Here is a 25,501-nt window from a genome sequence, read left to right as displayed (position 1 = left end):
CTTCACAAACTTCTATGCAGATTGTATTAATGGACTGATCCATAGATGTTAGAAATATAAGGCAATCAGAAGAGAATATGTAGAGAGGAACCGACCATTGAATAAATGGCAGATCTCTAGCTCATCTTTATTATGGTGAGGCAAGAACTTTCTGCAACTCCTTATAGATATATCTTCATTTTAATATTGTGCCTTTCGTAACAGATACTTACTTTGATTCCAATATTAATATGTAAAATACAGTTAAACATGCCGGGTCAGTAACCATTTCAATTGAGATTTACGACTAATTATTTAATTCATGGGCAAGACGCGGATCTTGATGTTCTGACGAGACAAATTAAAACTTTGATAAACTAAATTTATAGAAGTGTATAGGTAATATCACAGGATTCCCACTTATTTGGCGATCATAAATTCCCTGACTTTTTCAGGTTCTCCAGGTCACGATTCATACATTTCTACGTATAAATAATGTAAAAACAAACAAACAAACAAACAAAAGCAACTGTTTTTTTTTTCCACCAGGAGCTTCCTCATCCACTATGCATTTAAAGTTTTGCAAAACAAACTAACTTATTTTATAAAATATCCCCTACCAGTAGCCAGGTAAGGCAAAAACAAAAATGAGGTCTGAAAAATAAAAATCTGCACTTAAATTCCCTGAGTTTTCCAGGATTTCCAGGTCGGTGGAAACAATGCATGATAGGTATATTTTGAATTTAGGAGATTAACGTACTAAACCATTATACTAATACAATTCTAGCCTATACAACTGCAGGCTAATAAAATCGAAGCAAAGCAATAAACTCACATACTGATACACTACTGCTTTAGTTATTTTGATTTGTTGCTTTCTAAAATGTGTAACTTATAAAGGATGATACTAAATTGCTGTCACTTTGCTTGCGTTCTTTACAAATGAATTATATATCTACAATTATGCTCCAAGATAAGATTCAGTAAATATTACATATACAGCGGAACGTACGCATATCGCTGGCTTGACTTACTTATAGGTAATTTTAGGGTAAAGACTATACGCTATTTTTAATTTTGTTGCTTATTACTTTGATTGAAATAAGAATCTTAAGGAGTAAGATGTAGTTTACAAATTTCCCAAAGAGTAACGGCTGCGCCATTTGAAGTTAATTTTTGTACTTAGTATTTCGGCCGAGTTAGATTTTTATAATTTAATTTCGATTGAAATATATCTTTCACTATTTTCTATAAACCTATTCTTTCCGTGTAAAGAGCGGTTATTTTAGGTAGTACACTAATATTATCTACTAACTCTACGGTCTATGAAACCCAGAGGTTCAATGCTACATTTACAAAAGCTCTCCACTGACTTCTGTCTATAGAAAACTGGATCCACTTTGTACTTCATATTTCTACTCCTGCGAGATCCATCTCAATATTGTCTTCTCATCTGCACATAGCTCTTCTTAATGGTCCTTTTTTTTTTCGATTGGGTTTCAAGACGATTTTTAGTGTTCCTACTTACTTCCATTCTGATTACATAAGCTGCCCACCTAAGCCTCGTAGATTTGACGACCCTAACAATGTTTGGTAAGCGGTGTAAATTATGCTCTTTTTCATGCTATCCGTATCAGTGCGAATTGTTCTGCCGACTTTCTTTAATATATAAGTGCGAAGTTGACAGCCCTTCTTTAATTCGTTTTACATGACCCGAAACTTTTTGCTTCTACTATTATCTTTAAAAAAAATCGTGGTAGTTGTTCTATTTACTCGCTAAAGTCAACGGAATTTTGTGTGGGTTATATCGTTCAGAATTTATAGCCAACACAGTTTTGCTTGTTTTCTCTTCTGAGAAGAGAAGACTATAATATTACGAAGTCAAATATTAACTTCATACACCTACAAACAGGGTTGGGCTGGTTTAAACCAGCTGGTTTTTTAAAAAAAACCAACTGGTTTAAACCAAAAAAAGAAAAATGTTCGTAAAAGTGTAAGTGTTCGTAAAATCTTGATGAACACACATTTGTGGGTTATCACGTTTCACTCCCGTATATTATTCGTATTATATTCAGGACTAAATTCCCCATTTATTACTCAAAAAGATTATACTTCAAAAGGAACTTGTTTTTTTTTTTTTTTTTTTTTTTTTTTTTTAATAATTTTATTTTATGAATGTTTCTTTTGTGATTTTTTATAGTTTATTATTGATATGCAATTGCAACCAAAGAAAAATTCTAAATATTGTTTCGTTTTAATACTGTTTACTATTGATAAAATACATCGAAATGCCGTATTTTTTTGGAGGGGGAGGGTCATACAAAACCCACGAGGCATTTATTGAAATCAGAAGTATCTTTGGTTTCTATTTATGTATAAATGGATCAGAGCCAAAGTGGACTCAAATAATTCGTATCTTTATTCGCTTTTCTTACTGATATGCAAGTTAAGTCGTTGTATTTCTTTAACTTGGACTAATAAAAATCTTAGTGAACTAACTTGGACTAAATTAGTTCTTCTGTAATCTGCAGTATTTTGAAATTGTCCATATGAAATTCTGTATAATGGCTTCAATTGTGCAACTGTTTTATGTTTTTGTCCTTCTGAAATGACTCTTGACAATTATATTAACAAGTACGTAAAGATCAGTATAACGTATTTTTTATCAGGAGTCCTTCGTGAGTGAGTCGGCAGACGTATCGCTTTTGTGGCCACTTAGTCCTGGTTTCGAGTTCAAATGGAGGGCATTTTCTCTCGGATGTAAGCCGAGAAGCGGTTTGGATTCCGCTTTAAGTTTATGTGACCCTTCCAGCATAACCCGGTTGTTGCACAATAAGACCAAGGCAAAATAAACTTATTTCTGGCCATGTGTAATATAAATACATAGAGCAAATTATTTAAACCATAAAAAGCTGGTTTAAACCAAAAAAACCTGGTTTAAACCAAAAAAACCGGTTTTTTTGGTTTTTTAAATAAAAACCATGGTTTTTGCCAACCCTGCCTACAAAGATGATTTACTGTAGCAGTTTTCCCTAAAACTAATGGCAAGTAACTTAATAATAATAATAAACTGCTCAAGTTAACAAGGTCGACAGATGTTAAGTTGCAGCTCTTTTTATGTTTAACGTTAATAACTTCTTATTTTCTGTCTGTATTTAATACACCTTAATGTAAGTTTTATTTGGATGTTTTAACTTTATTCTTTATCTTATTTTACTTTTTTAGATTAAAGTTACCAAAATGTCCATTCAGACATTTATGAAGTAAGTTGCCAATGTCAACTTGGTATGACAAAAAGAACTGTTGAAATTAAAATTAACGAACACATAAGGAACTAAAATTACATTTTTCTAAGCATTTAATAGAAACTAAGCACATCATAAACTAAGTTATATTACGAATCAATTTAATCAAGACTACGGAACTGAAATTAAACCAGGATAGAGGGACACCAATAAACAATGAAATTACATTAAAAAAAAAAAATAAATAAAAAAAACTATCAGACGAAAAATTACCAAAAACATAAAATAAAAATTAAACAAATCAAAATTCAACGTGAGTCTCAACACAGGATATTTCCCATACATCCAGAAGCAGCAGGTTAATCTTCGGAATTGGGTACACTGTTCCTAACTTGGAAGATTAATGTGAGTTGTGACTGTATATAATTTTAAATAGTTATAAGTTTTCAATACAGTGCTCTTTACTATTCCCGCACAGAACAGGAGATACAAGAAAACAAACATACTGCTTAAACTTATTTCAAAATTTCTAGAGTTTCAAAAGTGTGTATAATTATAATTAGTTTAAGAACGTCTAATGTATTTTTGCCCTTACGAAGGCCTTCAGTACCACCGCAAACAGAAATTATTGGTAAAGGAGAAATAATATACGCACAGAAAATATTTATTACACAGAAAATACGAATTTATTACGAGTCATGTAGCCTATGTATATGACGTGATCTTTGTTTTGTGTCAAAGTGGTGAGTGCTTGTGTCGTATGTTTGTCATTCTTGATACCAATTGCGACTAACTTTTGAGTTTCGTTTCACAGTCATGAAACTATGGTCGACTTTCAAACTATGCCAAATCAATATTGAAACCAATCTTCAACTTTCGATTGCAACAAAGAGATAGTGAGAGATGAAATCTATTAAATAGTCTAAATTCCTACCACTTTTGGTCAGGGGCGTCATTTTGAGGGGGCAGAGGGGAGCAATTGCTCCCCCAAGAGTTTAAGGAATATATATATTTTAATCGATTGTCTACTAATATACTAGTATAAAACGCGAAATTCTTATATCGGTGGTGCTCTTGCTCCCCTCAAGCGAATTCTGAAATGACGCCTCTGCTTTCAGTCATGGTAGACAGATACAAGGAAAAATTCAATCTTTTCTTAAGACGCTGAATCGATACAAAAAAATCCACTGATCACTATCTTTATAGTTTTTGTTCTATGGCGATAAAGGTTGAAACTTAAAATGGTTGATTCCTACCGCTTTCAGTTTGAAAAGAGGGTTACTGAAAAAAAAGGAGACGGAACCTACTTCTGGGGCGCTGAATACATAATATAAAATTTAAAAACATAAAAAAATAAAATAAAAATAAAGAAATAAAAATAATAAAAAACACTCTTCTCGATCTCTTACAGTTTTTTCTACATGTAACTAATATTCAAACTGAGAGTACTAGTAAAATTACACACTTCCAGTTTTAATACAATGTATGCTTTCTTGAGACACTGAATCGATTCCAGAAAAACACTTGCTGGTATCCACTACTTTTCTTTTCTATGGAGATCAACGTAGCGACCACAAATGTTTAATTTCTACAACGGTACAGGTCAAGTTTAGGCACACTACATTTTGTAAAATTTACGGGTAAAATTCAATTATCTTCTAAGGAAGACGCAATTATAAGGAACAAATTTCTGCAAATCGCAGAATTAAAAAGGGGTTAAGAGCTGAACAGTAGGTCCAGAAATGTGAAAAATACGTAAAATTTATAGGAATGAAAAGATGTGTTGATTTTTTTTTAAAATGAAATTCATGCTAACAAAAGAAGTGTAATGTGGTAAGTACTAGAAGCTGCGTGTTCTTGGTACTATTTTGAGTGGAGAGATGCTGACGTCAGACATTCTGGTATAATAAGGAAATTAATTCCCAGCATTCAAAGATGTTAGCTGCATGTGACAGATGTGACATTTCGATTTTAAGTTCTATAAGAACGTATGTTGGTCAAGAAGAGTAGTTATTATGATTTGTGGAGCGGCACTAATTATTGAAACTGAAAAAAAAGAATGGCAAATGTAGGAAGGCATTGAAAATAAAGAAAAGGAGAAAGAGTTATATGTTCAAATATATTGATAATGTGAAATAAAAGTGATCACATGAAAATTATCAGAGTATTTATTCAAGCTCTCTACAACAAACGAATCAGTCATTTATGAGTTTCCTGGAGGCAGTATTAGAATTCAGGACCTTGGAGGAGAAAGGGCGAACCCGAAAAATCGATTTATTTTATTTTATTTATTTATTTATCTTTTATTATTATTATTTCTTTTTTTTTTTTTTTTTTTTTTGCTTTTGTTTTTTCCTCGCATCGGACAGGTTTGGACAACACACAGACACCGCGTTTTGCCCTTAGTTTTCTCACAGTTTCAAGATAAACAAACATTCGCTCATGCTATCTTAATGTACTTGCAAAACTTTCAGCTTGATTTCCCAACAGCCCGATTTCAGGATTCGCCTTTTCTCTTCCAAGGTCCTGAATTGTACAAACCGTAAAGTAATCGCAATTAATGTGCTAAGCTAATGTAACGCAGTAATTTTAGCACCCTAATTTATGTACATGCCCACCTTTGCTGACGCACTTGCTTCCTAAGGGGACACGCCCTCGCTACCGACCGGGTTCCACTCCTGCATTGACTTTATTAGATTGCATTCTTGCGTTTTGGTGCCATAGCACATGTTTCTTTTTCTTTTTTAATTTTTTCTTTCTCTTTTTAGTTATTATGGCACATGTTCGGACACCGTATTTATACGAATTATAACTTTCCAACAATTACTTCTTGTGGCCCTCTTAAACATCATCTACACTACGTAGGATATTGTCAAGTTGCCAAATGCATATCTTTTGAAGGTAATAAGGAGGAAATCAGTGAAAAGCTTATTATTTCAACAATTACTTTGAGTGGTGTGCCTAAATTTGACATAAACGTAAAGAAATGAAATCTTTGAATTTTATATTCTATGATTATGCTGGCTAGGCTAAAGGAGACGGCGATGATGAGAAATGAATAAAATGGTGGAAGGAAGAAAGCGGCAGGAAACGGGAGAATCCCGAGGAAACCCACGCACACGGTGCTTGTCCACCACAAAGTTCACCAGGGACCCCATGCACCACAGGTGAACGCTCTACCACTGAACCGTCGGAGCACTCGCCGAAAGAAACAAGAGAAAACTCCCAACAATAATATAAATTATAATGGTGTAAGCTTACAAGAATCTAGTAAATAGTGACTATGTAGTACTGAGCCACTGCGACCTCCTAAACATAAAGACTTACGACCTGGTAAAGTAGTTGAAACAGATGAGGCAAAATTTGGAAAGGGGAAATTAAACAGAGGGCTAGAATGTAGTCCTGAAGGAAAGATCTTTGCATTGCCAATATCAAGAAGAGACAAAAAACGCTACTAAACATAATAAGAAATCGAATATTACCGGGAAAAATAATAATCTCTGACTGTTTTAAATCGTATGACCGTCTGAATGATGAAGGTTTCAGGAATCGTCGAGTTAACCAGTGTAGAATTTGAAATGAAATGCAATGAAATCTTTGAATTTTACGTCCTAAGGTTACGCCGCCTAGGCTAAATGAGATAGATGGTGATGATGAAATGATGGAATAAAGAAAGTGCGAGGAAACGGGAGAGCCCCGAGGAAACTCACGCACACGGTGTTTGTCTACCACAAAGTTTACTTGGCGCGAGCTGGTATCGAACCAGGGACCCGAAGCCCCAGAGGTGAATGCTTTTCAACTGAGCCACCGCAGCCCCTACTGTAGAATTTGTATGCACTGAAGTTGGTGGAGAAGTACATGAGAAAAATAACGAGATTTTAGATGGGGTACATATGATATTGCATACCTGTAATGGGAAAGAAATCAGAACACTTTGAAGGTTACTTAACGGATTATTTGTTCAAAGAGAGACATATCATCACCTCATGCATGATTTTATAATAGAAGCAGCGCAACTGTATAAGTCGAAGTTCTGAAGATAAGTAAAAGACAGGGTTCTAGAACACTAGTTCCCCTCCCCATTCAGTTGTAATGAAGATAGAAAATGACGTACCCTGCTGGGCTTCTAACTCGCCTTCACTCGCTATCGCTCGCTCAGCAATACTGTGTACTGTAAAGCGGACCTGAGTTCTTGAAACTTTCCAAGTGAAATGAAGGAATTTTTAATGTTTTAAGTTCATTTATTTTTTTGTATGTTGCAAACTGGACTAAACTTAACTAAAAAACCTACCCAAAACGAACATGGCCTAAGCTATCAATTTTTAATGTTTAAAGTAGTTATTTTGTAGGTTTGAAACTGGAGGGGCAACTTAAGCCAATACATTAACGAAAGTCGAACCTGTTATACACGGATTTGCCCATAAGGCAAGTAGTAACCACACTATACAACAAGTATCTGAAGCCAAGGTGCTAACTCATGAGACGCAAGTACAGAAATGTCCGAGAGCTAAGTGATAAACATAATTGCGAAATGGGGCCGCGGTGGCTCAGTGGTAGAGCGTTCACCTCTGATGCTTGGGGTCCCAGGTTCGATCCTAGCCCCCGCCAAGTGAACTTTGTGGTGGACAAATATCGTGTGCGTGGGTTTCCTCGGGGCTCTCCCGTTTCCTCCCACTTTCTTCATTTCACCATTTCATTCATTATTCATCATCACCGTCTCCTTTAGCCTAACCGGCATAACCATGGGACGTAAAACTCAAAGATTTCATTTTCATAATTGCGAAATTTACGTTAGTAATGTGTTACGTTAATTTGGGACACAAATATATACAATAAAAACATATCAATATTGCCTATAATGTTTTTAGTAACGTAAAGATACAAAATTCAACACGCAAGTAATTTTACGCCATATACAATGTTTCGCGATATTCTCGTTTATATGTTTACGCACCTTCGCTAACGTGTCTGGTCCCTACGGACATACTCCCTCGCTCCCGCTCGGACCCTCTGCCCTAACTCAGATAGCATTAGTGCTTTTAGTAGCCACCTAGAACATGTTGGTTGGTATTCTAAGAGAAATTAACGAAATTGTAAAACTATTAAAAAAAAAGAAAACTTTTGGTCGAAAATCCGGTGGATGGCCAACTTCGGAATAATTGACCAAGGTCGATCTAAATAATAATTTCCAGGTGTCACCAAAGACTAACGAATTACAAACTTATAATACGTGCGTACCTTGTATAATTATGCGCATTTGCCTAGTAAGCTTACTAAACACCATTGACTTTTGAGCATCCTTAGCCGCTTTGATATGTTTTATATTATGCCATTTACTATGGCCAGCCATTCCCCTCACCAGCTGATATCTTCCATATTGTATACGAAATTCTGAGCATTCCCTTCTTAAGATATTTGTTAATATTGAAGAAATCATTTAGAAACTACTTATTTCCTCTCCAACAAGAAGTTCAAAACATATGATATTGATTACTGCCAATACACTATCCATTCCTCTTCTCAGAAAAGAAATTTTATGTATTTCTCCCAGGTCGGGCGGTTTCCGTGGACACAACGCAAAAGCTGCCTTTTAGTTTGGACAATAAACAAAGCATTGTAATTGAACTCTGCAACTTCTGCACTACGTTATGGGGCGTTTACACTTAGTCGATTTGCGTTCGATTCAGTTGAATTGACGTCACTTTCAACTTAATCGACCGTGTAAACAGTACTTCAACTTAATCGCTTGTTGATCGAAAGCGACTAATCGACTAGCAACTGAATTGAAAGACGTTCTATTTTCTGTGGTCGATTCTATTTTCTTCTGCTATAACACCGCAAATTGTACCAATTACTTTTTGCTTGGACATCTTTAAAATTGCCAATCGATTTCAAATCGACCAGAGGAGAGCGAGTCGATAAGGAGCATTCAATTTCGGTTGAAACAATTGAACACATCCATCGATCTCATTCGGTCTAGTTGCTTCGATTTAGTCGCAAATGCAGCGAGTCGATTTAGCCGTGCGACTAAATCGACCAAGTGTAAACGCCCCATTACGCTTCGAACTTTGCTCCAAAGCTGACACAGAATAAGGCCCCTCACCTCATTCCATTTGATCTTCGCAACTCTCCCAGATCACAATCAGGCCCGTGCTGGGATACTAACGAGGGCGATTATATGGTGTAACTTAATTAATGTATTAAACGTCGGGAGGTGATTTCTGTCCCAGAGCTAAAACGAAAAGTGTAGACCAATTTGGGTGTAGAGATGCCTTGCATCTATGCACATCCATTTTTTTGGGGGAGGGGGGAATGCAAAAACAGACGCGTGTCAAGTTAGACCAACCACCAACACTGAAACGACCAGAACACATCTCAGAATAATGGGCTATTTATGGGCTAATTAGTTGCTCTAATCCCAATTTTTGGGCTCCTACTGTTTAGCGGGAAATCGGAATCAAAATGGGCGAGTCTAGCTTGATATCAAGCTAGAACCCCGTACGGTTATGGGGCGTTTACGCTTGGTTGATTTAGTCGCACGGCTAAATCGACTCGCTGCATTTGCGACTAAATCGAAGCAACTAGGCCGAATCAGATCGATGGATGTGTTCAATTGTTTCAACCGAAATTGAATGCTGCTTGTCGACTCGCTCTCCTCTGGTCGATTCGAAATCGACTGGCAATTTTAAAGATGTCCAAGCAAGCAGTAATTGGTACAATTTGCGGTGTTATAGCAGAAGAAAATAGAACGTCTTTCAATTCAGTTGCCAGTCGATTAGTCGCCTTCGATCAACAAGCGATTAAATTGAAGTCCCGTTTACACGGTCGATTAAGTTGAAAGTGACGTCAATTCAACTGAATCGAACGCAAATCGACTAAGTGTAAACGCCCCATTAGGGTTACAACAGTCCGATCGGAAACATTCAAACGCCAGAATTATGGGCTAATTAGTCGCTGTAATCCCAATTTTTGAGCGACTAACGTTTAGCGGGAAATCGGAATCAAAATTGGCGAGTCCAACTTGACATCAAGATAGAATGCCCCATACAGTTACGATTACAATGGTCCGATTGAAAAAAATCAAACGCCAGAATTATGGGCTATTTATGGGCTACTTAGTTGCTCTAATCCCAATTTTTGGGCTCCTTATGTTTAGCGGCAAATCGTAATCAAAATTGGCGAGTGTAACTTGACATCGAGGTAAAATCCCCCTTACGGTTACGATTACAATAGTCTGATTGCAAAAATTCAAACGCCAGAATTATGGTCTCTTTATGGGCTAATTAGTTGTTCTAATCGAAATTTTCGGCCCGTATCGTTTAGCGGGAAATCGGAATCAAAATGGACGAGTCTGGCTTGACATCAACCTTAAACTCCCCATACGGTTACGGTTACAATGGTCTGATCGAAAAAATTCAAACGCCAGAGTTATGTGCTAATTAGTTGTTCTAATTCCAATTTTTAGCGGAAAATCGGATTCAAAATGGGCGAGGTTTGCTTGTTATTATGCTTAAAAAAAACATACGGTTACAATCAGGGGCGGACTGGCAACCATGGGGCCCACCCTGCTAAACCGAAATGAGGGCCCACTGTATAAAAATTTAAAAAATGTACTTGGCATTCTTCATGTGTATTACATATAAAAGTCCATCTTCGAACCCATGGAATAAGGGCATGTAGCCTATTCAGGGCCGGCGGAGAATGAACAACAGATTTTTTAAAATTATGAACTAGTTAATTTTGACATGATTTTAGCCATGTCTGCTGGAAATCCCAAAATAAAGACTGGTGTTTCTGAAAATGCCATCAGATTTAAAAAAAAAAAAAAAAAAAAAAAGCAGTAGAGGAGATATAGACATTTGGGAAACGTTAATTAATTTTGAGGCAATTTTTCATGTAAAATAACATATCTGAAACTTCTTTTTTTTATGGAACCAAACCTGCAACCACCATACTTCACGAAGATCCGTAGTTTGTCATAGCTGATCTGGGACTCCCCTCCCCCTTGATACGTAAAAAATACCACTTACTTCAGTCGGGAGTCTGCTCGCGAATGTGCCGCAATCTCTCTCTGTACCTGTCTTTTTGGCGAGAAGAAAATGTTGTAACCCACATACACAAACTCGTCTAAATATTGCTGTATAATCTCGAGAAAATACGCCCCGCTCTTAGCAGACAACTCCCCCCCCCCAAGCGTGTCAGGTGAGACAACAGACATGGCGTCAGTGTTGGAAACTTGAAAAAGCTGTAACTTTGTGGCCTCAATGCAACACAAAGAATGCGATTGGAGGTAAATTTGCAATAGATTTCGAAACGCAAGATTTTCCTTGACATAAGTAAGTCATAATATCATATCTTCATGTCGCAGAAAGATTAGATGTCGTCTATTGTCTAGTGTAGTCCGCCCATTCCTCGGCTGGCTCCAACTTCTCTTTTCATATGAATACCTACTTTGCACATCACACATAATTTTTACATTTTACTACACTTTTATTTTAAATTAACTTTAAATAACTAAAGGGAAGTTAACATTTACACGATATACACACTGATTTGACTAACAGCATAAGTGTTCAGCACTTTTAGAAGTTACACCAACGCTTACTGAGCCCAGTGCCGGCAGCTAGTGCTCTCAAACGGGTCAGGTCAGGGCTCGAGTCGAACCTCCTTGGGTCACAGGTCTGCTCTAGCCACGGGTCGGCTCGGGTCAACTTTCTTATGCGTCGTTTCGGCTAAATCCTTCTCGGGTCGAGAGGGTCGGGTCGGGTTGACGTTCAATGTTTTAGGGCCTGATTGTCTCATAGACGGAAGCTTTTCAAGTCGATAAACGTGAAGAAGAATAAGGTCTGTTCATGAAAGTTTAACTTTACGTCGTTTTTATGCAAAACACAAGTTTGCGGAAGTTACCCTGCCATATTTTTGATGCTGGTAGGTTTAATTGAGCACATCTTTTTAAAATTGGTGGAGGGAGTCCATCTGTTTGGGGGCCCACCCTGCATTTGCAGGGTAGCAGGGTGGGCCAGTCCGCCCCTGGTTACAATGGTCCGATTATAAAAATTTAAACGCCAGAATTATGGGCTATTTGTGGGCTAATTAGTTGCTGTAATCCTGATTTTTGGGCTCCTACCTTTTAGCGAAAAATCGGAATCAAAATGGGCGTGTCTAGCTTGACATCAAGCTAGAACCCCCCCTCCTTAAGGTTAGAAATCTCGAATCGATGAAAATCAAACGCCAGAAATATGGGCTATTTATGGGATAATTGATGCTCTAATTCCGAGTTTGGGGCTGCTACCATTTATCACGAATTCCTTATCAAATTGTGCATTTTGGCTTAACTTTTAGCTATAAATCTAGGGCTATAATACTCCGATCAGAATAATTCTAACATCGGAATTATGGATTATTTGTGTGCTAATTAGTTGCTCTAATGTCGAGTTTTGTTCTTCTATCGTTAGCAAGAAATCTCATGCAAGATTGGTATTGATTTTTAGAAAAGGTGGGATGATAATTTCAAAGTTGCAGTGAGAAAACATCGATGTTTATTAACTGAAAATTAATTTATTTGCACTCTCCCTAAATGTAAATATATATCTCTACTAATAAATCCATGAATTCCCTTTTCACGTGTTTATGTTCATTATGTTTGGAAGTAGGTAGTGTATATATGAAACGGTGGAATGAAAAAAGTTGGAAGAAATGGGAGAACCCCGACAAAACCCAAGCACATTGTGTTTGTCAACCACAAAGACGACTTGGCGCGATCTGGAATCGAAGCAGGGATCACACGCGCAAGAGGTAAACATTCTACCGCTGTGCCACTGCGGCCCTCAGCAACGTCAAAGAGGCATTTCCTTTAAACAAAACAAAAATATTTAAAAAATAATATATTTCACTATATATACACTACTTACTTCCCAACATAATGAACATAAACACGTGAGAAGAGAATTCATGTATTTACTAGTAGAGATATATATTTGCATTCGCGGAGAATGGAAATAAATCAATTTTTAGTTAATACACATCGATGTTTATTCACTGCAACTTTGAAATTATCATCCCACTTCATCTAGAAATCAATTCCAATCTTCTATGAGATATCCTGCTAACGATAGAAGAACCAAAATCGCCATTAGAGCAACTAATTAGCACACAAATAACCGATAATTAAGACATATTAATTATTTGGTCGGAGTATTATAGCACTAGGTTTATAGCTAGATGTTAAGCCAAATCCCACAATATGATGAAGAATTCGTACTAAACGGTAGCAGACCCAAACTCGGAATTAGAGCACCAATTAGCCCATAATTTTGGCGTTTGAATATTTTCGATCGGAGCATTGTTACTGCATGGAGGGTTCAAGCTTGATGTCAAGATACACTTGCCCATCTTGTATCCGATTTTCCACTAAACAGTAGGAGCCCAAGAATTGGGATTAGACCAATTAATTAACCCATAAATAGCCCATTATTCTGAGGCATATTCCAGTTGTTATAGTGTTGGTGGTTGGTCTAATTTGTCACGCGTCAAAAGCAGCCATACTTGAGAACAATATGTCGGATCGAAATCAGATAAAAGGGAATGTCCATTAGTATTTTTATTCGTAGGTTCCATTAATGTATAATCGGATGTAGTGTAGTGGCGGCGCAAAGGTGACTCCCAAAGAAACTGGAGTATTCCTGCGAGTATTTTATCAAACGAATGAGGAAAATGAACAGTAATCAAGTACAAGCTTTCAACAATAAAAAATAATAATACAGTGTTCAAATTAGAACATTATGAATTCGAGAAAAAAAGAGATACACATGTGTGATTGATCTATTTTGTCTCAGTACAGAATAAACTCTCGGAAGAAGGATTTAAATGAAACGAATTCAACATATCACAGTTATAACTTCTAGGCTAATGGTAACGGATAGGTGCTGATTGCCACGGGTGCTGACTGCCACAGCCAATTATTGGTGCTGATTGCCACGACTGTCGCTGATTGCAAATATGAAGGTGCTGATGCCATGACGGCGTGCTGACTGCCACGAGCCTGGGAGAAGTTGTATTTGGAAAGAGAGGAATTAATCCCTCATACCAAATTTATGATTAGTAATTAATTTAGTAGGGATTAATTAGGGATAAATTTAGTAATGATCACAGCAAATCTATGTGGCATCCTATAAGTTACAAAGTTGTTCACTAAGTGGAACGACATACACTTGGATGTTTATAAAGGGATTCTCTTTTCTTTTATATGTACAATTTGCACATTTCATTGTTTATATTAATTATTTTATTGTATTATTTAATAGATATGATGGTTTGAATCCAGCTGACAAGAGAAGCTCGGGAGAAAGCACTCGCCTGCAGACAAATAAGCATGTCATTTGAAGGACCAATTCATGCTGATTACAACAGGTAATAAAAACTCCTGTACGTTGAGAATTGTTCGAGATATTCAGCTTGGAAGTTTATATGAGAAAATGAGTGGATGCACGTTTCAACGCGTTAAGTATTTTCTCCCATGGCGAAGCCTGATGGTTTGAACTTGCTATTGCTTGATCACTGGAGTCCATTCACAGACAAATTGTCCATTACAAGTTGCATGACGGATGGCAAAGATGTAATGGTTGAGAAGATACCAAAGAATTGCACACAATTTGTGCAACCATTTGATGTGTTTTGATTCCGATCAATCAAATATTATGGCAGGAGATTTGTACATAGTATGAAACTTCTTCATCCGGATGTTATAATGTACCAATCCGGATGTTATAATGTTATAATGAAACAATCAAATAATACGAATCACTTACGATCACCGCGATACATTGGATTGTTTCAGTTTGCGTTCTACAAGGCAGGTTACGAACAAATTATAGGGCTATAACTTTTGAATCACTTCTCGAATTTGGTTCTGCGAACTGTTCCCTTGACGGATGCAACGCAATTTCACATATAAAATGTTCATGGTGCAAGGGAGTCTTTTGCCTGCGTCATTTCTTCATAAAACAGAAGAACAACAGTGATCAATTTTCATCTCTAACCTATGATTATTGTGAACAATGTAATGACTAATTGTATCTAACAAACCCGTTAGTTATTGCGAAACACTTTTTTTCTGTTACTTCCGATAGCTTTCAATTCGTATGTCAATATTCGTTACTAATTATGTTGTACTTAACGCGTATAAGTGCGCATATCCTCATTTTCTTATAAAAATTTCCAAGTTGAATATCTCGAACCATTCTCAATCGTACAGGAATTTTATTAGTTTGTCGTAATCAGCATGAATAGGGGCTTCAAATGGCATGCTTAGTTTCTCTGCAGGCGAGTGCTTTCCCCTGAACTTCCCTTAAGAGAGACAGTCAGCAGTGCTTTTTTGATGGAACTTTCAAGAGCTGCTCGAAACAATTTGCGCAGCTGCACACAGTTCATGTTGACATAGGGAGTTCAAGTGAGAACACATAAATTGTACCAATTTTGTACACACCGCTCCCTGACAAAACTGAAAGTACACTCATGTCCAAAATTATTGTCGCATATCTATAATTGTTTTCTTGTAAGAATATAATTTGATAATGATTTTGCAGAGTACTTTTAATACTGATACTATGTGTATAATCAGGAAATGTATATTTGTGGTAAATTTCATAGGAAAAGAATTATATATACGAAAAGCATAATGAGTAAAATAAAATGTAACTAAATGGACAAGAAAATTTTATTTTCCTTTCATTGTTCTTATTTACTGCTCTTTTGACATGAAATTTACCACATACTTGTCTTTGCTGATTATACACATACTAACATTATAAGAAATACCGGGCGAATTCGTTATCAAATTATATTATTAGAACAACATATTTATAGTCTTGCGACAATAATTTTGGACATGAGTGTACATACAGAAACCTGTTTCCTTTGTTAGGAGTTGGTCTGAACAACACGATCCTAAGGTTCATCACATTTCTTTCATGCTTCTTGGCGACCGGTAATGTTACGTCTAGCAACTTTCTCTCAGGCTCGTGACAGTCAGCACGCCATCGTGGCAATCAGCACCTTGATATTAGCAATCAACGCCAGTCGTGGCAATCAGCACCAATAATTGGCTGTGGCAGTCAGCACTCGACCAAATGAACGGCTTAATTTCCAAGCTACGTGTGTGTGAAAATGAAAAAAAAAATACTTTAATTCATATTAGGTTTATAACGACTGTGCATAAGACTGTCATGCGGTAGAGATCATGTATGATGAATGAGAGTACAAGGGATCTTCACATGACGACAGTCATTCCCATAAACTAAGTAAATACAATATGGGCGAATGTAAGCTACATTAAACAGTTCTTCCTCCTATACGTAATTCCGCGGAAGATAATAATTCCGAGCACAGAAGCAATGAAACTCGACGAAACACAAGCTGTTGCGCGTGTTGCAAAATGATACAAAGAAATAGTTTCAAATTATCGATTTATTCTGTTTCGTACAAAGTACGATGACTGAAATACTCAGAGGTACCTTGTACAGCATTTCTGCAATGAAGTACAGTAAAAGCTCTTTATTCGCGGGGTATATGTTCCATAAATATGCCGCGAATACAGAAACCGTGAATATGGAATGGTGATTTATATGGGATTATAGGGGATACGTTCTTAGGTGACAAAATAAATAAAACAAATACATATATAAAAAAAAATCAATTTACTGTAATTGAAGTTTTTGACCATATTGATTAATTATTATCTTCAGTCTTAGACAATGGTTTGAAGAATTTTGTAATTTTTTCTTGCTTGGCAGTTTTTAAAAGCTCCTTCAATTCAGACTGATATTCAGCAGTAGCAGTAGCAATTTGCCTCTTAAAAATAAGACTTTGTTCCATAGACGGATCAATTTTCATAAAGAAATCACAAAGCTCATTTGCCATTCTTAAAACTTCACTAAGATTTTTCAAATTAAATGTCGCGTTTCCAGTGCTTGTTGAAGCCTCTTCTTCAATGGGCTGTGAATTTGACATTTCCTCCAAGTCGGTTTCAGTCAAATCTTCATCTTGCGATTCAAGCAATTCCTCAATGTCACTTAATTCTATCTGTTCGAACCCATCTCGTCCTATTCCATTCGGCTATGTTTGCAGTCAAAGTTTGAATTCGCACACATTCTTCGTCATTTTCCGCAGTCAGAGCAGGTCACAGTTTTTTCCAGCATGACTTCAATGTGTGTGGCTTCAGTTCTTCCAATGATTCTTTTATGTTTACGATGCATTTTGCTATGTCAAATTTCTTCCAGCATTCCATAACATTCATATTAGGATTACATTCCATATTATCCAATACGATTTTGAAGGTTCGTCTAATGTAATAGAGCTTAAAGGCCTGGATTATTCCTTGGTCCATAGGTTGAAGCAAAGCCGTCGTGTTAGGAGGTAAAAATGTCACTTTTATATTTGGATGCATAGTTTCAAGTTCGAGGGGATGACCTGGCGCATTGTCCAAAACTAGAACTGCTTTAAAGTCTAAATTCTGTTTTTTTAAAAATAAGTTTCAACTTCAGAAACAAAACAATTCCGGAACCAGTCGCAAAAAATAGCGCTTGTAACCCACGCTTTCTTATTAGCACGGCAAAACACTGGCAGGTCGACCTTGTTTTGATTTTTTAAAGCCCGAGGATTTAACGACCTGTAAAGCATCAGTGGTTTAATGACACAATCTCCAGATGCATTAGAACATAGCAGCAGTGTAACTCTATTCTTTGCTGTCTTAAATCCAGGAGCAGACTTTTCGCTTTTAAAAATGAATGTTTTGTTTGGCATTCTCTTCCAAAACAGTGCAGTTTCGTCTGCATTAAATACTTGCTCAGGTTTGTATCCTGCATCAGCTACTAAGTTTGCAAATTCTTCTGGATATCGTTCTGCTGCAGATGCAGCTTCTCCAACGATTTTAATGTTATGCAATGATTGTCTCACCTTAAATTTATTGAACCAACTTTCCGATGCTTGAAATCCTCCATCAGTACGTTCACCACTACAACTACCATCAGGTTCTTTAAAATGAGCGTAAAGACGCTTTGCCTTCTCCCGGACCACTCAGGGGCACCCTTTTTTGGTTGCGGTCTTCGATCCATAATGACAACGCCACTTCTATTTTTTCTATTGCTGGATCACGAACAATTTTCGCTGACAGTGAAGTTGAAGCTACAGATGACCTTATTTTAACTTCGGATTTTTTTTTTATCGATCGTACAGTTGATTTGTTGACATTGAATGAGCGTGATATGGATGCAAACGATTCTCCAAGGCGTAAACGATCAAGCATTTCTATTTTCGCTTTAAGCGGTAACACCGATTTTTTTCGTGTCGAAACTCGTTTCTCATTTTTTTAAAGTTGACATTACTGTATAAATTAGGAAGACAGCGGTTAGAGACGTGTTACTCGATCACAATTTTTGTAACGAATGGAAAGACGAAACAATAAAACACGCAAAGCGGCTCTTACCAAAGGACGGAACGTCTAATAATGTGGCGGCATTTAAAAATATACTTTATTCATTGAGTAATAAGGTTGCTTTCATTCTGTTTGTTTACATTCTCAAAAACACCGATCACGGCGAAGGCGACTTATGTCAAAGTCCGAACCAATACAGCGGCGATATCATTTAACAACATACTTTAGGCAAAGTTGTAATAAGGTCTATTTTACATTTTATTAGTCCATTTGACGGCGTTTACAAAGGATATTGGGTTGGATACCTATTGGAATCCTTTTTATTTTTATGTATGTACGTACTGATTAAATCCGCGAATAAAGAAATCTTTAGCCGCGAATATAGGAATTGGGTCGCATTTTTTTAATCCGCGAATAGTGAAAACGCGAATGAAGGAAGCGCGAATAAGGAGTTTTTACTGTATGTGTACACGAGAGAGCCATGAAGAATAACAGTTCACAATCTGTTATTGTCTACCGTTGACAGCATTGCAAAGGTGACATCGGTGGAGCAAATTTTTCTCTCGTGCTGTCAAACACACCTGAAATTTCGGAGGTGACTGCAGCAGCTATATTAACACGAGCAACAAGTTATTCGACTGTCTTGGCTGGTGTTGCATCTAAAACGTTTTTACCTCCGAAAAAAAGAAATCAACGAGCGTGAGGTAAGGTGAAAAAAGATAGTCATAACACAGGTCCCTCTCAAAATCAAACATTTGGGAATCTTTCATTTAGGTAGGTCTGCATATTCCTGTTAAAATGCGCAAGTGCATTGTCATGATGTGATCTTATCTGCTGTCTTATATTCAAGGGCACATGTTCTAACAATTGTGAGAGACATTAGGTTAAAATAAAAAGTACGTACTCCCACGCAGGATGTGGTTTTCTACGCCCTGCACATGGCTGCTGCTAGTCTCAGGACGGTCTCTGATCATTTCCAGTCTTCAAATTCAACTGTCCACATGGCGCGACTTTCTCCGATTTTACGTAGGGGAAATTGATGAGATTTTGTCTCTCGAAGGCGAATATGGAGGCGAGGAAAAAATACAGAGAAAATTATTCTCCTTTGAGAGCGACGTCACGATATAAACGCCTCGCCTCTGGGATATTGCCCCTTGCCTCTCTATAAATGCCTCTACATATCTACCAGCTCGTGGATAGGGTAATCTACCATTGCGCAGGCACGTACAGATTAACACTATCAATTTACTAAAACACCAACATCTACACTTTTGCACGACCGTGAATACCTATGCACAACCCTCTACCGTTGAACGCAACACCTCCTATCCTGTTATACAGCAAGTTCATACGTAGACCTAATACCAGAGTATCGGACTACGTATACAGTGGCGTCGGAAGTATTTTCAGCTGCGGGGGGCAAGCTGGTTTTGAACTACTGTCTTCAAAATAGACGCGGAAATGTGACATAGGTAAGATAATACGAATATATGTTCGTAATGTAACATGGTTAGATAATAATAATAATAATAATAATAATAATAATAATAATAATAATAATAATAATAATAATAATAATAATAATAATAATTATTATTATTATTATTATTATTATTATTATTATTATTATTATTATTATTATTATTATTATTATATAATGCAGCTATAAACAGTTTCATCAGGGTAAAATTTCCATCTACGAAAAGCATCTTGGTTTACATCTTTAAGATGAATAAATCCAGGGCCAGTTTTTGTGCTGGATTTTGTTTATGGTGCAAACATTTTCAACCTTTTAAATCACAGTTAAGAACATATAAAATAGTTAAAATTGTACTACTTACAAAAAATGCCTGTTGGTAACTACAATTTTTACCATTTTATATACATATTTTTAACTGTGTTGGAAATACCCATACGGACATTGTTCGGACAATAGAGTCCACTTTTCTTGTGCTATGAATTTGTCTGCGGCCTTTTTCCAGTTCTTGAACCCTATGGCAAGAAAAGTCAATTCAGCCCCTTGCATCAGCATTTTACCTGTCAAATGATATGACTTATACAATCAAAATACAAAACATAATTTCTGACTATCATAATGTAACCAGGGAATGAATGAAACCATTCATCGCGACAAGATCGGCGTGCAGTTCGTGAAAAATTAAAATCCTTAGTCGGCTGAGTTTTATTTTCTAAAACAGGAATTTCAAACTTTTTTCCTTGATCGGTTACACAAGATCTTCCGTCAAGTTCTTTAGGCAAGTCCTGTATGGGAGTGTTGGGGGAATTTGTCGCTAATTTGCCTGACGCTTTGCTCAATTTGCTGCTTGGAGGTGCTCGTGGAATCCGGTACTTCAAATCAGGCACATTGCAGAGAATTTTGAGATGTATTTTGTTGTGAACTTTCTGCAAAAATGCTGGCACTGGTTGTTGGTGAAGTTTTTTCATAAACACCAGGAAGACTTGTATTTTTCGATACTTTCTTTGTTGATGATGTTAACCGTGTGTCAAGAAGAGTTCTTTATCGGTTAGACATAAAGTAAGAAATAAAGTAAGGAACACATGTGTAACATTAGTATTTCCTTGCACCCCTACATAAATAGCAAACGATTTAGTAACGCAAAGTTAACTCTTTTATTTCAATGTCAGCCTGATTTACAGGTTTCAGCACTCTTTCTTACATGGTCTAAGTGAACGTTATGTGCTTAGGGTAGTTAGGCGATTCAAGAGATCGTTAATGCGTAAATTGAGTGCTCCTTCCGTGAACTTAAGCAGTGTTCATTTTTTTCTGTTGTGCTGGTAAAGCAACACAAATTCAAAGACAAAGATGAAAGATGAACCAACATTTCAACATTGTAAATAATAATTGTGCCCTGAAAAATTGTTGCTAAGGTTCGCCAAACTAGTAATTAGACCATCGACTTTGTGGATGGGATAGGATTTGAATTTTTATGGGTCCTTCAGCAAGTTAGCCCTTCACGTGACTAAGGGATTACGTCCCTCGGCGAGCACACAACCCGCAAAAGGAACAGAGGAAGGAAAGGAAGAAGTAATTAGAAGAGGAAGTCTTGGCCCGTAAAGAACGTATCATCTCAGCATTTGCCTGAGGGAAACCGTGAAATAACCTGTCACGATGGCTGGCCTCGGGGATCGAACCTCGGCCCTCCCGAATGCGGAGCCGTAACGCTACCACTGCGGCACGGCTGCTCGTTATTGACTTGGTGGGGCTGACAAACTAATAATAACAATGCTTACAATATTCTATAATCACAAATCATTGAATTCACAGCAAACAGAAAACTATTTAGAGAAATATTACACTTTTTCGATAGAATGATTTCACAGCAGAAGGTAGCATGTAACGTAGAAAATGAATATATCAATAAATGTGAGTATGAAAAAGAATGCAGAAATTAGATGAAAAAATTATACTTAGGATTTAGGATATAGAGTTTTGAAATCTAAACTTATTGATCCCTTTACGATTTGAGGGATGACGTCCCTTGGAGAGCAAAGAATCCGGGGAAAGGAAGAATTTTGTATATTCCCTACATGGTAGGCAATTCAATATGCTTCAGTGTACTGTTGGATTATCTAATCTGAAGGATAACATTAACTAGGTAGAAATCATCTGAATACAGTAAAAATTAGGCTATTGCCTTTGAAAAAATATAAATAAAATGTTTTTTAGTTTATTATCTGAATAACCTAAGCTATGATAAAACACTTGAAAATATCGTTTGCCACACGGAAAATCGATAAGAAATAATTTGATTGTGAAAAATCGATTGTTGTTCAGTTGAGTTTATCATTCTGTTGAGGTACGAGGATATATGAATTAAGTCATACTGTTTAAATTGGAATTTGAGTTACATGACCTTCCGCTGGGAATGGGACTCGAGGCGTTTGAAGGCAATGGCATGTACGTTAATCGGTTAGGCATGAAGTAGATTTATATTACTTACACTTTTAATTTTGTAGAACTGAAGCCTGGTCTTCAAGTTATAATTTATCGAAAATGATGGTTGCTTAAAAGAAGAAAAAATTATTAGTACTAGAGCTATACCATTGGGAAAATGTTTAGTTTTGATTTTAGGGGTAATTAACATAGGATTAAATTGTTGGAAACCGGATTTAGCTCAGGCCATAGGGATACTTAAATTAGATTGTATAAGATTGTAAATTCATATTATTGATAATTTCCCATCATTGTTTCTTTGCAGGATGGATCATAACGATCTTGTAAACTACATTGAGGAATTGCTTGAGAAACGTACTTGGCACGTGCCAGAAAAGGTTTCCAGCGATAATTGTAAATTTAATAACGATACTTTTCCCGAATTCCATATGTGCCAATATTGTATAAATTTTAAATTACTTATTTTATATGCACAAAATGCATTTTAGTGGCCAAATAATGAGGAAGAAGTATTTGACCTTCCATAAAACAAAGTAAAATTATGAAAATAAAATTGTAAATATTGTAAAATAGTTGAAAATAAAAGAAAAAAATCTAATTAGAGCGGTAGCGAAAATTTCATGTTTGCTTTCAAGAAAATGTGAACCCTCTTTTTGAATGGTATATGTGAAAAGAAATGAAAGATAAATTGGTTACTTGTTGGTGTTGAAAAAAGGAATCACTTCTTGAAGGAAAAAATCTGTTTTTTAAGAACTTCAAAGCTATTTGAGACATGCACCTACAGTTTAACATGGGATTTCAATCAATTAAATTGTGCCTTGTTTTTGTTTTTCAGCAATAAGGCTATATGAGACATGCACCTACAGATTAACATGGGATCCAAACAACTTAAATTGTACCTTGTTTTTTGTTTTTTAAGAACTTCAAAGCTGTATGAGACATGCACTTACAGATTAAAATAAAAACACTTAAATTGTGCCTTGCTTTTTGTTTTTCAGCAATAAGGCTATATGAGAATGCACCTACAGCATTACGTAGGATTCGAACCCGACCGCAAGTTGAAGTCGGATTTATCATTGTCAAATGTGGATATAAAGAAATTCTATTATTATTATTATTATTATTATTATTATTATTATTATTATTATTATTATTATTATTATTATTATTATTATTATTATTATTATTATTATTATTATTATATTGATTTATATGCATATGAAAGCTGATTGATAGGAAAATTTTGTTCACAATGTATGCTAAATGGTTAGTTAATGAAACGAGGGAAGGAAAGGTGATTTACATCATACACTTAGAATTTTTAGCTTAGAATTATCAGCTAAGATAAATAGCCTTTTAAAGGAAAAAAAAAAAACAATTGCAGAAACCGGTGATGGCTCTCCATATTACGTAAAACTGTAAACATTTGACTAAACTAAATGAAAAAACTTGTTTGTTTACTTATTGCAGGTATTGCTGGTAACGAAAAGATTCCTTGTTTTGATTCAGAAGCGTTTCCCATTCATAACTTCAAGGTGAAAGTCATTGAAAGTTTGAAAAACAAGTTTTAGCTGGAAGGTTTTGCGAATTGTAGTTAATAACCCCTCATTTCTTCCTCCACCCCTCTATGGGCCGATTTTCAGTGTTTGGCTGTTCTCTTTCAGGAAGAGAGGTATTGTATTGGAATGTCTGGTTCTTTTCAAGAAAAGTGAAAGTGCTAGGGAATAGTAGGAGCAAATTTGTGAAATTCTGAATGTCTACAACGCTTTTACTTGATTTCTAGAAGAGTTGTGGACAATCTTTTCTTTGATTCGTATTTGACATTTTTTTTCGTAAAAAATACAGCATCCATGAAATATGTTCTTATATTATAATATCTTAGCAAAAATTCTGACAGGGTTTCACTGTAATTTCACAGATTCATGTGATATTGCAAATGACGGATAAAGATAATGAAATGAAATGAAATCTTTACGTCCCAGGGTTATGTCGTGTAGGCGGAGACGGTGATGACAAATAAATGAAATGATGGAATGAAGAAAGTGGTAGGAAACGGAAGAATTTCGAGAAAATCTATGGACATGGTGTTGTCCACCAAAATGCTTACTTGGCGGGAGCAGTAATCGAACCAGGAACCCTTGCATCGGAGGTAAACGCTCTACCACTGAACCACTGCGCCCCCTACGGATGAATATAGTTAGTTGAACTTGAAACATGCAGATCATATGGTGTCCTGTCACACTTGTTCTGTTATTAGAGAAATTCCTTATGTAACCCTTTCGTTTTCAGAAATAAACTTTTTTCCGTTATTGTGTTTGATGAGCGGAAACTGGAATCGAATCATGCTGTCTACGCATTTGAATATCTGATGTCATGCTTTTTTTTCTGTTTCTTTAATAATTAAATAAAATATTTTTGTTCCTCATATGTGTACGTTTGTGTTCGTACAGTAAAGACAAGTATTCTCTGACTTCGACTCATTCATCGTTATAGAATATATTTGAAGTTTACGTTAAGAATACTAAGACCATTAAAATGAATTTGAGTTTGATCTTTACTTAGCATTGTGAAGAAAGGAAAGGAGACATTAAATTTCATAAAACTAGGATATCACAGTGCCTTGATCACGTGTTTGTCGTTACGTTAAATATGTTTCGGTTTTGAAAATACTGTGATCAATCAAACGGTATGATAAACAATAATCCAAAGCAAATAAGTGATCAGTGAAACTTTGTTACTTGTGAATAAACTACTTAAATTATTACAATCTTCGTAAAAAATAATCGTCCTTTAATGGGAGAATCTAATCATTTGAATAAATGTGGTTATAAAGAAGAATGGTGATCTCTGAAACAAAGTAGGATCTTTTAATGATAAAAGTGAAAAAATCTGATCAGTGTAGAACAAAAAAGTTCAAATACTATCAGTACT

At 36.1% G+C, this 25,501-nt stretch overlaps 1 protein-coding gene across 1 annotated transcript in view; it reads right to left on the bottom strand.

Moving 5' to 3' along the window:
- The window catches only part of LOC145671159 (translational activator of cytochrome c oxidase 1), a 48,105-nt gene extending 39,237 nt beyond the window's left edge, over window positions 1-8,868 (bottom strand). Inside the window, exon 1 of the mRNA XM_081739994.1 lies at window positions 8,463-8,868. Within this exon, the coding sequence (XP_081596120.1) occupies window positions 8,463-8,661 (199 nt within the window). The 5' untranslated portion in view covers window positions 8,662-8,868. The remainder of the gene's footprint in view (window positions 1-8,462) is intronic.
- Window positions 8,869-25,501: the final 16,633 nt, after the last annotated feature.

This window comes from Thermobia domestica, chromosome 15 (assembly GCF_964235325.1).
Source record: "Thermobia domestica chromosome 15, izTheDome1.hap1.1, whole genome shotgun sequence".
In the NCBI taxonomy this organism is placed as follows: Eukaryota; Metazoa; Arthropoda; class Insecta; order Zygentoma; family Lepismatidae; genus Thermobia; species Thermobia domestica.
Note: the sequence above shows the minus strand (reverse complement) of the source record. Positions and strands in the feature narration are given on the sequence as shown.